Here is a 14,468-nt window from a genome sequence, read left to right as displayed (position 1 = left end):
TTCTTGGTTTAATCCTTTATCCAAGTGTAAGCAAACAAAGTTTGTGCCTGATACTAAGGCAAGTGATGTGAAGTCATCAGCTTCTATATACGAGTTTGCTCTGTCCTGAAGTGCAAATTTTGTTTGTTTATATTTGGATAAAGGATTAAACCAAGAATATAATTTCTTGGCTTGTATGATATTACAAGGAAATTAAGTGGAAACAGAAACAAATGGATAGTTCCTATATACAATAAAGAAAAAAAACTATTATTAAATGAAAAAGAACAGATCAATAGATGGGCGGAAATCTTCTCGGAGAAATTTCAAGAAATGACTGATCATGAATAGCGCCTAGAATTAAATGAACAAAATGCATCATTAGATAAAAATTTGAATGAAATAACAAAAATAGAAATTACAAAAGCAATAACTCAGATCAAAACAGGTAAAGCACCGGGAGCAGACAACATACCAGGCGATGTACTAAAAGCAAATTGAACTTATAGCAGAGATATTATATCCCTTACTAAATGAGATATGGCAGAAAGAAGAGTGGCCGAAGGAATGGAATACTGGATTACTGATTAAATTACCCCAAAAAAGGGAACCTATCTGAATGCAAAAAAAATTGGAGAGATGAGTGTTATAAGTAAAATACTAGCAAGGATAATACTAGAAAGAATCAAAATAGAAATAGAAAAACAACTAAGACCAGAACAGGCAGGATTTAGAGCCAATAGATCATGCACCGACTACATTGCTACTTTACGAATTATCATAGAACAGTCATTAGAATGGCAGGCAAGCCTATATTTATAAACAAGTATAAACAGATCTTCCCTATGGAAATTACTTATAGACATTATGGACTCCCAGAAAAAATAATAAGAATAATTTAAAAAATGTATGAAGATTTTGAAATTAAAGTAATAGATGGAAATACCTTCTCAGAACCATTTAAAACAATGACAGGAGTAAGGCAAGGTTATATACTCTCTCCTACTATGTTTTTAATTGTCATAGACTGGGTGATGAGAAAAGTATCTCATAGAAATACAGGATTACAATGGTTACTTCAAAACAAACTCCACAATCTAGATTTTGCAGATGATATCTGCTTACTTTCACAGAAGCACCAACGTATAGAACAAAAAAAAAAAAAACAACACTTGTAGAAACAGCCAAAAAAAAAAGTTGGTCTTATGATAAATAAAAATAAAACAATGTTGATGAAAATAAATGCAAAGCAAAATAAACAAATAACAATAGAAGAAACACTGCTTAAAGAAGTAGAACAGTTTATATACCTTAGTTCAATAGTATCAATAAAAGGAGGAACTACTTGAAGATATAAATAGGAGGAAACAGCTGGCTCATTCAACTTTCAACCAACTTAGAAATATTTGGAAAAACAAGAATTTATCTATAAAAACTAAAATGAGAATATTTAACTCAAATGTAAAGGCAGCACTAATGTATAATAAATTTAGTTTAATCCTTTATCCAAGTGTAAGTAAACAAAGTTTGCACCTGAAGTATCTTCAGGACTGAGGCAACTCTTGGTAAAGGTGGACCAAGCTCTCATCACTCCTTGTCTCAGTATCTCCCATAATGCAAAGCACATCTCCTTGTGGACATGTATAATGCTGTGCATTAAGGGAAGGGCCACTACCCAGACCGGTTTCGACCTTTATTGAGGTCTCGCCAGTGGAAAGACCCAGAAGGGGCAGAAATACTAAGGGGCAGAAGCAATGAAGAAGTCATATTTACCTATACGAGTTGCCAAAAGGTTCACCACCTTATTATTAAATTACTCTGGATTTAGAGAAAGATGTTGGAAGTTTTTTTCCACTTAGTTAGACTATAATAAATTTAGTTTAATCCTTTATCCAAGTGTGCGCAAACTTTATCGGAGGGATCTTCCAATACTAATGTATGGATCAGAAATGTGGATGTTAAACAAAAAGATTGTTAACAATGTCCAGGTCTTCCTAAACACATGCTTAAGAATGATACTGGGAATATATTGGCCAAAACAAATATCAAACGAAGAACAGAGAACAAACCAGAAACCCATGTTGCAACAGATATGTGAAAGGAAATGGAGATGGTTGGGGCATGTCTTGAGGAAAGAAGATAAAATAATAGTAAAACAGGCTCTAGATTGGAACCCATAGGATAAAAGAAGACTAGGAAGGCCAAGAGAAACATGGAAAAGAACAATACTGAAAGAAATAACAAATATTTATAAAAACTGGAACCAAATAAAAGCAGAAGCAAAAAACAGAGTCCCGTGGAAAATAGTGGTGGAAGACCCATGCTCCCAGGTGGAGTGAAGAGGGTTAAGTAAGTGATAATTTCTTGGCATCTTTAATTATTATAACGAAGTGGAGAAACTTCCAGCATCTATCTCTAATCCAGAATATTTTAGTAATAAAGTGTGACACCTTTTGGCTACTCGTATATGGAAATATGACTTCTGCATTACTTCAACCTTGGTACCACTGCTGGGTCCGGCCCCTACTGATCAAGCATTTGATAATGTCTGGCATCCCTTTCTCCTCCTGCAAACTGGTGTAAGTATAAAGCTGCTATCCATTATCAAAGGAGCCTATGCCAATTCAACTATGCACCTCCTAGTTAATGGGTTCCTGTCACACCCATCAGAATTTAAAAAGGAGTCAAGTAAGGTTGTTCTCTTACTCCACTGCTCTTTGCGTTGGTTTTTGAACCTTTCTTACAGGAAGTCGATAATAGACATGCTGTGTGAGGAATAACAGTTCCTTCAACTATGAAGGAAAATAAGATATTAGCTTATGCCAATGATGTAGTGGGCACTTTGAAGGATAATGATTCCCTATATATCTTTTTTGGTATTTTGAAAAAATTCAGCAATATCAATGGATTAATTACTAATGCAGACAAGACAAAATTAAAAGTTTTTGGAAAATGGGATCTTGGAGGCATTCCTTTTGGACTAATCCCTAAGAGAGAATCCCTCATTATACTTGGAATTCCCTTCTCCACTTACCCAATCTTACCAGTTCAAGAACTTATATACAAGAACTTTGAAACCTTAGAAGACTGAAAAATAGGTCCACTTTCCTTTTCTTCTAAAGCCATAGTACTCAAAACCATAATCTTTCCTGCTCAGTTGTACATAATAAATATTACAGACATAACAGAAGCTGAAGAAAAGCAGTTATATAGTAAGCCTGTGCAATTTTTTTTTAGGTCCAGCTAATACCAAGAAGTTAAAAAGGAATTTCTTTAACTATCAAAGAAGTATGGAGGATTTTGGCTTTCGAGTCTTAAAATTCTGCTATTTAAGCAATACAGCTTCAAAAATTCATAAAATATTGCAAACAATCACACATGTGCAGACCTTCTCCTGTACTACTTGGGTTTTTGTCTTCCCATGTTTGGAGTAAATGATTATAAAGGTCCAACAGCTGAGATACTACTACTACAACAGTCTGTGATAACTCTGACTTCTACAATGCTCTGGCATGGACATTCTTTCCATTAAAAAAAGTAAAATTTGGTATAAAGACATCTTTAATCTCTTGCACCATGAACTTCCACAATTGAGTACTGACAACAATACTTGATTTCATAACTTATTGAAATTCCAAGGATACCCTAACAAGAAGGGTCTTGTTAGGGTATACTATCAAGTGGAGGTGCTTTAACATTGGAGATCCAATCTGTCACATCTCTACTGATTGGAAACAGTACAACATGAATTCTACAACTGCCCTCTTGCCCTGCAGATTATATAATGTGTTCGCCATTATAACATTATATAATCTGCAACAATACAACAGAACAGGTTATTCTTTTGCGGTACCCATCAATTGTCAGCAACGGGAAGAGAATTTTTATAATTAATGAATTAAAATACCATTTATGAAAGATCAGAAAGAAACATGGATTTGAAAATCGGCAATATGTGGAAATTTTATTGTTCAGTCAGACGATTTTTGTATTTAGAAAGAAGCATTCTAGGATATATCAAATTTTTGACTAGATGGTGTAGACTGCATTATGCAATATTTACTGGGGGGGGGTAAAATTTCTGTTTATTCTCGCTATTAGAGATTTTTTAAATAGTTCCATCCTCTTAATTCAATGTGGTCTTATAGTAAATTGCAGGGATGAGTGGATAGCAATCCCAGGCAGAGAACGACAATTCAAGGTGGTTAACTCAGATAAGGCTAATCACCGGGGCATCAGTTATCTTTGCACTTTAGTTTCAGTTGGTCTTTTGGTTGTTCATCTATATGAGATTGGTGAAAAAGGAAAACTGATAGCTTTCGGCTATATGATTATGTAAAAGTGCTGAGGCCTTTTCTCAATCTCTCTTACTATCTATTTGTCTTTCTTTTTCCTAATACTCCTATAATAACTACTCTAGACCTATGGTGAGCACCCTTTACTTTTTCACCTCAATAAAGGTCAGAACTAGTCTGGGTAGTGATCATCTTTCCTGTAATGCATAGCATTATTTAGTTTCCCATAATGCAAAGGCACATATCTTTACAGATATGTGCTTTGCATTATGGGAAACTAAAGCAAGTGATATGAAGTCATCAGCTTCAATATACAAGTTGCCCTGTCCTGAAGTTTCTTCAGGTGCAAACTTTGTTTGCTTACACGTGTATAAAGGATTAAACCAAGAATATAATTTCTCAGCATCTTTAATTTATATTAGGGACACTGGTGTCCAAAAACCTAAGAATGAATACTACTTCTGAATATTACATCTGCAAATTCAGAGCAATCATTTTGTGGCAATTTGTATAACTGATAATTTCGAGTAAAAAGCAGGTACCCATTCAGATTTTTGAATCATGCACAAAGGGATTACGTGGTAACACTCAACAGGATAAAGACAAAAGGCTCTGCTAAGCAAATTGTGTTTGAAGGAAGCTCTTTTCATGAAGGAATAAAGTTGCAAACTTGGATGTCTTGTCATGTCTGAAAGACATCACCTAGATGATTTCATGCAAGCAATAATTATTGGAAAGCTTGAAGAAGACTTAAGAATTACTGATATTGCCAGAGAATTTGGAATCTCACATAGCATTGTTTCCAGGCTCTGGGCAGTGTTTCAAACCGATGGAATGTGTTCCAGACATTTGCTAAATGGTCACTCTCTCTACCACAGATCATGAAGACAGATATTTGGTTATAACAGCAAAGCATAGCCTACACACCATGGCAAGTCGGCTTGCATGTTGGCTCTATTCAAGCACAGGTATGCAGATATCTTGACAAACTGTGACAAACTACTTGACAACAAGTAGGCTTATATGCCCAAAGGCCTGTAGTCTGCATCCCTAAACACACGTTCATCATAGAGCAAGTGTTCAGTGTTGTATCCATAAAAATTGGACAAGATACCAATGGGCTAATGTACTCTTTTACAGGTGAGTCATTTTAGTCTTTCCTCCTGGAGAAATTTAGTCTTCTAGATGACACTTGATTTGGTTTGAAAGTGGTACTGCTTACCGTCACAAGAATGTTCTTGAAAGAGATAAATACTGTGGTGCTGGTGTGGGGAAGCATTATACTTAATGGATGCATCGAGCTACAAGTGCTAGAAAAAGGGACTGTGACTGGTGAACGATATTGCAACGATATTCTTCAAAATCATGTTCGATTTTGTTTTGTTCGTTTTGTGGTACTGGATGAAGAATTCATTTTTATGGATGACAGTGTCACACCACATTGTATACAAGCAGTTGAGCTGCTTCTGGAAACTGAGGATGTTAATCGAAAAAACCAGATATCAACTTCATAAAACACATTTGGGTCCTAATAGAAATGTATCGCTACTCGAAATTCCCCTCCAGAAAACAAACAAGGCCTTATCCTTTCTCTGAAGGAGGAGTTGACAGTTTGCCTCGAGAACTCCTGAATCACTTGGTGCTAAGCATGGTTCGACATTGTGAGAGCCGCATTGCAGATCAGCGTGGACATATTCCATACTGGTATGTCTCTCCACATAGTTTTCTATAAGCACTGTACATTAATTCCTTAACTACGTCCTTAGGAAATTTGTATTTGCCAAAAAAAATGTATTGCAATTTAATTTGTACAAAATTTATAACACATTTTTGTGTAATATAAGTTGTTAGTATGCTGGCAATAAATTTATGTTTACATTTGACTGTAGTCATGAAAATTCTTTTATATACAGGTAAAAATGTAGTTTGTCCTTAGGTTTTGGATACCAGTAGGATTTTCTATATATCTTCTGTAGATGATTACATAACGTTCAATACAATGCCTGTAAAATACATTGTGAAGTTGCGTAATTTTCATATCAAGCAAGGTACCTCATAGCTAACACAATCTGAATTTGTTGCTCTGTATTCAATTAAAAAAGAACAATCACTTAATTATAATTCTGGAGATATAGATAGAATAGGTTGTTATAGTAGTAAAAAAAGAATGAATATTACTGAAGGATGATTCTACTTTTCACTGTAGCTCTAGAGACACTACCAAGTCAGGGTAGTAAGTTAAGTAAGTTTTTAGATGAAATGACTTCACAGGATAGATTTGAAAGAAAATATATGATAATTTTGTCCTGAGCTTTATGATTTATGGATTACCAGAACCAATAAAGCCAGCTCATCACTGAGGCTATAGTGGATTGCATTAGTTCTCCCTCTCTCCGACACATAAACTAGCAGAAGTAGCCCCTGACAAGTGCCCTCTCTGACTTCATATAGTTCTCCCTGCTATATCCACTTCAGAATATTTCAATACAAAATAGCAAAAACCTACTTATTTCCTTCATGTAATTTAATTGGTTTAGATATGGTATCATTCTTTCTAAGAACATTCTTTATCTTATACTTTAGAATTAAAGAAAGAAATGATTTCTCTCTACACACTGTATTGGAATTTGCTGTCATTGCAGAATGTTTTAAATGTCAGGATGAATTATAAAGCAAGCTGAAAGAATGGAAATGGATGATTTCATTGCATCTACCTTGAGTCTAACTACATATGTAGTCTACATGCAAAACGTTGAACATCATCATCTTCATTTCCTATCATTCCCTATCCTTCATTATATGGGTAACATTTTTGCAGTTTGGATTTGTTTCAAACAAAACTGCCAGCATTTTTACATAGATTAGTACCATTCATTCATTCAATTTACTTGCACTTTGAATCTAGCTTTCTCTCTCTCTCTCTCCCCCCCTCCCCCTTACTAGTCCCTTTTTTATACCTGCTTTATATAACATATTTCACTTGTCTACTTACAGAAAGAAAACAAGCACAGAGAGATACATTAATTCACTCTTATCATAAACAGTTAAATAGTAGTTGGATTCTATCAAAATATTAATAGGTTGTGCTCATACTCATACCATACCTTTTGTTTCATAGAATCACTCTTTTTTATTTTATTTATTTATTTTTGATAACTTCCATATTTTGCCAAATATAGAAGTTAGCTTCCTTTTTACATAAAAGACAAATTAGATCCACTGTCCTATGTAAGAATTTACTATATGTCTTACTCGTGGCAGTCATACTTGTTTAGAAAGACTAGTATTAGTCTTTCTAAAAGAACACAGACTTACTTGCTCAACATGAATTTTTTTTTAATACACAGAATTCACTGGAGCAGAACAAAGGTCTTATACAAACACCATTTCCTAATGAGATGTTTCAGGTCATGCCTGTCACAGATTTCTTGTTAACATTTAAATATTTGTTCTACTTTGCCTGTTATGACATTGTGCAAATAACTAGGTTTGCATCTCCGGCCTTCAGCCAAGACTTGGCTGAAGATTCTCAGAAATTAAAAAAAAAAAAAAAAAAAAAAAAAAAAAAAAAAAAAAATTATTAGTTGGATCTAGTAAATTATTTTATTATATCCATTATTTTATGACATCAGTAGATAAAATTTATTTGAAAGCCATAACAGGAATATCAAATTGTAAATATGGTTTGCTTTTGATTAATAATGATTTCTAGCTGATTTTCATTTTCAAAATTAATTCTTTTTTTTTTTTTTTGAAAAAAAAAAGTTATACATAATATGCCTAACTTTTCTTTTGAAGAACTTATAAATATTCATTTAAGATCCAGTGACATTTATTTGAAAGTTTTGAAGAACTAATGTAAAATTATAATTGTAGTGTGAATTTGATTGTTTCATGGGGGATTTCTTTTTGTTTAGTGAAGACTGGACGTGCCTTATGTGTAAAGATGTTAAAAATTGTGAAATCACAGGAGAACCGGCAGGTTCTAAACGAAAGGCAGTTGGTGTGAGTGGAAGGCAATTATTGGTATGTTGACTTCCTATCCTAGTTCATTGTGTATTATATATAAAATACTATGAAGATACAGCTGTGTGTGTGTGTTTAGAAAAAATTATATTGCCCTTTCACTTTTAACACAATTTGTTTTTATTATCGTTGTCGTCTGAGCAATTCAGGTATAGTCTTTTTATGTCCTGTTCCTTCTCTGCAGATGAAATTGGTGTTTCCATCTTAGTCTTGGATGCCTGCAGTCTCTTCTTCCTGTAGGTTTATATTTATTTGCTAGTTTGGGAATCCTATTGTTATTCATCCTTTCTATGTGGTGGATCCAATTTTGCTGATATTGTTCTATTTCTTGTATGATGTTCTTTGTATCTAATCATTCTCTTATTTCTGTGTTTTTCTTTTTATCTAATATAGTGAGTCCCAGGAGAGGTCTTAGAAACTTCATCTGTGATGCTTCCAATCTTTGTCTGTTTCTTTGTTTTAGATTCCAGGTTTCATTTCCAAATTTGAGAGATGGTTTAGAGGTCATATTATGTAATCTTAATTGAGTTTCTTTAGTCATTTGTTTTCCAAAATTTCTTTTAATTATACCATTCATTCTATTGTAAATTTGTAGTCTTCCTTCCAAGTGTGAATCAGTATTGTATTGCGAGATTATATTTTCTAAGTATTTGAATTCTGTAACTTGTTCTATTATTTTATTGTTAAGCATAATTTTGACAATAATTTGACAATAAATATAATTTTGAAATAATGTGGTATTCAATATCCACTTAATTTTGCCATTTTGAATGATGTTTCCACACATTGCCATAGCTTTTGTTTTTGTTTCAGATATTTTCATTTTATATTTTTTTTGCTATTTCATTTAGATGGCTAGTTGCAATGTCTTCTGAGTTTAAAATTAGTACTTGATCATCTACATGAAGTATTGTATTTAGCTGCTTAATATAAGTTCTGATAATGTTCCATCTGCAAATTTGATGCAAATTTTTGTTTCTCTTTTGTTTTTATTGCTTTAATTAATTTAGGAGGAGGTATTTTATTGTCTTGTAATATTTTCCAGAGTAGATTTCTGTTCAAGTTATCATATACCTTTTTTGTAGTCAATAAATAGAAGAAAAGTGGACAGGTTAAATTATTTTCTTTTTTTTTATGATCTGTTGCATTGTGAAAGAGGCATCTGTGCATCCCCTCCCTCTTATAAAACCACACTGTTCTTCTTGTAAATAATTTTCTGTATGTTTAATTAGCCTGTTCTTTAAGATGTTTACATATAATTTAGATGCTGTTATTAAGAGAAATGCCCCTGTAATTTCCACATTTGTCCTTGGGACCTTTTTTTGTGAATATTTATTATTACTCCAGTTTCCCATTCTTTGGGATCTTTTGATATTTCCAGATATTATTGAAGCGTTTAAGTAGGTTTTCCTTTAAGCTATTGTCTGCATATTTAAAGAGCTCAACGTATATTCCATCCAGGCCTGGGCTTTTTCTATTTCTTGAGTTTTTTTAATTTTTTCTAATTCTTCCATTACTATTTCTTCTGTACATTCGTATCTTCAATTTTGTGAATTTTGTCATTGTTTTGTATTTCTTGTTTTTCATTCCACAATATTTTATAGTGTTCTATCCAATCCTGTTTGGAAATTAGATTATTTCTTAATTGGTCATTTTCTGCTGTTTGTAGTTGCCTGAAAATTTTAAAACCGATTCTTTGTAGCCCAGTGATATCCTGCTCTAATGATTTAACATATTTACTCCAATCTTCTCTGCATATACTTCTGGAAAGCTTTCTGACTTCAGCCCGTAATTTCTTATATTGTATATAGTCAGCAGTGTTTTTAATTTGCAGATAGATTTTAAAAGCCTGTTTTTTCATTTCGATTAATTTTTTTAAATCATCACTCCAAGTTCTGAGCCATTTATTGTTTTTCCTTGATTTGTATCCCAAACTTTCTTCTGCTGCTTTTAGTATGGCTTCCTTTATATTTTTCTAGTCAGTATCAATATCGTTTGTGATAAATTTAGTTTAATCCTTTATCCAAGTGTGAGCAAAAAAAGCTTGCACCTGAAAGTATCTTCAGGACTGGGGTAAGGTGGTACAACACCAGGGCACTCCTTGCAAAGGTGAAGCAAGCTACCAACACTCTTATCTCAGTATCTCCCATAATGCAAAACACATCTCCTTCTGGATATGTCTAATGTCATGCATTAAGGGAAGGGCCACAACCCAGACTGGTTTTGACCTTTATTGAGGTCTCTTCCTGAAGATACTTTCAGGCACAAACTTTGTTTGCTCACACTTGGATAAAGGATTAAACTAAATTTATTATACTCTAACCAAGTGAAAAATAAACTTTCAACATCTTTCTCTAAATCCAGAGTAATTTAATAAAAAAGGGTGGCACACCATTTGGCAACTCCTATAGGTAGAGATGACCTGCTAATGCTTCTGCCTGGTATCTCCACTTGGGCCTGGCTCCCACTGAAGAGACCTCAATAAAGGTCGAAACTAGTCTGGGTTGTGGCCCTTCCCTTAATGCATAACATTGGGCATATCTGCAAGGAGATGTGTTTTGCATTATGGAGATACTGAGATAGGAGTGTTGGTAGCTTGCTCCACCTTTGCAAGGAGTACCCTGGTGTTGTACCACCTTACCCCAGTCCTGAAGATACTTTCAGGTGCAAACTTTGTTTGCTCACACTTGGATAAAGGATTAAACTAAATTTATTATACTCTAACCAAGTGAAAAATAAACTTTCAATATTGTTTGTGGTTGGTTTTATTTTATCTCTTATTCTGCTTTTATATAAGTTTCTAATACTCCTGTTCTAGGAGGTGAATTTTAAATTGTTTATTAGATGTTGGTTTGTTATCTTTTTTTTTCTTTTGAAATTTGTGGTTCTTTTTATGAATTCAAATCTGCTTTCAACTAACATGTGATCACTATCAATTTCACTCCCTCTAAAAACCCTTGTATCCATGATATTATTATTTAGTTTGTTGTTAATAATAATGTAATCTATTATTGATTTTGTTCCTCTTTATATTTTTATGCCTGAAGAAAGTATTGCTGATTTTTAGATTGTTAAAGATGCAGAAGTCTCTTAATAAAATTCCATTGTTATCGATTACTGATTCCTCCTCTGATTCAATGCATCCTGTTATTGGATTATTTCCCACTCTAGTGTTGAAATTAAGATTGTTGCTTCATTTTTATTTGTTTCATCGATACGTTCCTGAAGTTTTCCATAAAATTCTTCTGTCTCTTCCTCTTTTCCATCTATTTCTGCATAAATTCTGAAAATATTCAATTCATAATTTCCATTCTAACTTTAATTATTCTGTCTGATACCCAAATATAATCTACAATTTTGTTTTTCCATTTTTTGTTAATTCAAATTGCAACCCCAGATGAAGCCCATTTGTCTTCTGGTACTCCAGAGAAGATCATGACATAATCTTCCAGAATTTGGATCCCTTCTTTTTCTTTTTTTGTCTCAGGTATTGTTGTTATATCAATGTTTCTATTTTTTAGTTCTCTGTTTAGCTCATCAATTTTGTGTGCAATTCCACAGACATTCCAGTAGCTATTTTTAATTTTTCAAAGAGAAGTCTCTATCCATTAGCCTGGTCAATTCCGATTAAATCCGACCTATTTTTCTTCTTCAGAGCTTTGCGAGTAATTTGAAGGATAGGCTACCAACCTCCAGATAGGCTACCAACCTTTCGCAGGGCGAGTTCAGTGATAGGGCTGCCACCTCAAGACCTTCAAACCTGCCTTTTGGGAGGGAAAGCAGACTCCCACTGTGTGAGATAAAAAAAAACATAGTATAATAGGAAAGATTCACCCTTAGCCCTCAACTACTCTAATTGCATTGGGAGGAAGGAGCAAGAGGAACAACAAGAAAGAAGAGTAGGGACCGGTCTACAGATAATATACAGATGTATGTTACATGAAGTAAGGCACGGTCCAGCATCAGGTACCTTGGGTTTGCTGCTCCCGTACTCACTAAAGTCAACCCTTGAGGGTTTTTATTATTATTATTATTATCAGATCTCCATAGATTCAAGACTCATCGTGAGGTCTCACTCTCATATGCTCAGCTTATTATTCCTCGACTTAAATACATTCACTGTCGTTGCACTCACCACACTCTCAGGCAATGCATTCCAATCACCCACCACTCTCCATTCAAAATAACTACTCCTCATCCCAAAACAGATCAGTGAGGCATGTCACTAGTGACATTACTCTTCTGGGATATCACTCCCCCCCCCCCCCATACACAACCTGTTGATACCTGTCAGACAGCCAATCTCCAATCCAACACTAGTAGTTAAATTGGCAATTTAACAACTCCAGACAAGCAGATTGACCTATAATTCGAAGCCTTAGTCTTATCACCTCCTTTATGAAGCAGAACCATTTTACCATGTTTCCATTCCTTTAGGACCTGGGCTAATCTAAACCTCATGTTAAAAATGTATGGTAAAGCTGTCGTTAACTCCCTGGAACATTCCCTCAAAACACCCCGTGATATACCATCACGTTCCCGTGGCCTTGTTGACATGAAGGTTACTTAATTCCTCATATACTTCCTGCTCACTCACCATCTTATGCTATGTTACGATGTTATGTTGCTGCATTATGTTACAACACAAGGATGGAATACTTTGATGAACTGCTTATTTAACACCTCAACTATATCCTCCTCAGTGTTTATCATTCTCCCATTATCACTGACCAACAGTGTCCTTCATTAATCATTCTTCCTTCTACTGGCCATATATCAAAAAAACTTCCTGGGATTTCATTTAGTGTCGTTTGCTAACTGCTGCTCATACTACACTTTTGCTACCCTTATTAAGTGAGTCACCTTCCCTTTCTCTCTGTATTCATCATGTAACTAATTATCTCCACTCTTCCTGTGCCACCTCCACAATACCATTTTCTTCCAGACTGCATGCTTCACCCTCTTCAGTCATCTGTTTTACACCATCATAATCATCATCAAATTCCTATCATATACCCTCAAGGGGTGTACAGGATATGATAGTACTACATCAAAAACTTACATCATTACTAACTTCCTATCTACTCCTTCAAATCAATCTGTTACCTGTCAAGACCCCAACATTAATAAGATCTTATATTTCTATTTCTAAGGCACTTTTTACTGTATCAATCCACCTATACCTTGGTCTTCCTCTGGGTCTTTTTCCTGTCAACCTGGCATGAACTTTCACTTGTTTTGCTAATCTTTCCTCTCCCATTCAGTTAAAGTGACCATACCACATGATATTAGCTCTGCTAACAATGTTCTTTCCTAATATCCTTATTTTTAATATAATATTGCCATTAATAATCAGTCAGGGAATTTAGAAGTATAACATCATCCTCATAAAGCAAAGATACCATCTGTTGACATCCCTAATCTTTCTAAAGACTCTCATATCTACGGTCTCTAGTGTTTGGTCAAGTATTTTATTTCTAACTCAGCTCTCAGATCCATAAGTGTGGTTTGAACACTGTCTTGTATACAGCTAATTTAGTGTTTTGACTAATTTCTGTCTTATTCCATATAAATTTATTTAGTTGACTTCCTACCACACCGGCTTTGTTGATTCTGTTGTCTATTTCAATGTTTAATTTGCCATCTTCATTAAAAATGGTGCCCAAGTAGCTGATATGTTTTAATTATTCTATAGTTCTCCATTCACTGTGCAATTGATATTTACAATGCTTCTACCTATTTTCATTGTCTTTGACCTGTTATTGCTGACTTTCATACCATACCTATTACAGCAGTTATGCAATTTAGTCAGGGAATCTTGCAGATTTGTAGCAGATTTATTTAGAAGTATAACATCATCCTCATAAAGCAAAGAGCTGAGATTAACATATCCAATTTTGATATCAGGTTTAATACCATTTTCCTTCATAATGTGATCCTTATAGGTAATGAATAACAGAGGGGATAATGTACATCCTTGTCTGACAGCAGATTTGTTGGAAGTTTTTCCACTTGGTTATACTATAAATTAAAGATACCAAGAAATTATATACTTGGTTTAATCCTTTATCCAAGTGTAGGCAATAAGTTTGCACCTGAACTACTTCAGGACTGGGGCAACTTGTATAAAGAAGCTAATGACTTCACATCACTTGCCTTAGTATTCCA

The 14,468-nt window shown here is 34.2% G+C and overlaps 1 protein-coding gene across 1 annotated transcript in view; it reads left to right on the top strand.

The window, feature by feature from the left end:
- Window positions 1-14,468, top strand: part of LOC150092763 (transcription intermediary factor 1-alpha-like) — a 366,172-nt gene that overhangs the window by 280,524 nt on the left and 71,180 nt on the right. The window contains exon 12 of the mRNA XM_090414272.1: window positions 8,192-8,300. Coding sequence (XP_090270398.1) covers window positions 8,192-8,300 — 109 coding nt within the window. The remainder of the gene's footprint in view (window positions 1-8,191; window positions 8,301-14,468) is intronic.

The sequence above is a fragment of the Typopeltis vanoorti genome, chromosome 25 (assembly GCF_054136105.1).
Source record: "Typopeltis vanoorti isolate ZY-2024b chromosome 25, IOZ_Tvanoo_1.0, whole genome shotgun sequence".
Lineage (NCBI taxonomy): Eukaryota > Metazoa > Arthropoda > Arachnida > Uropygi > Thelyphonidae > Typopeltis > Typopeltis vanoorti.
This window is presented reverse-complemented; position numbering and strand designations above follow the sequence as displayed.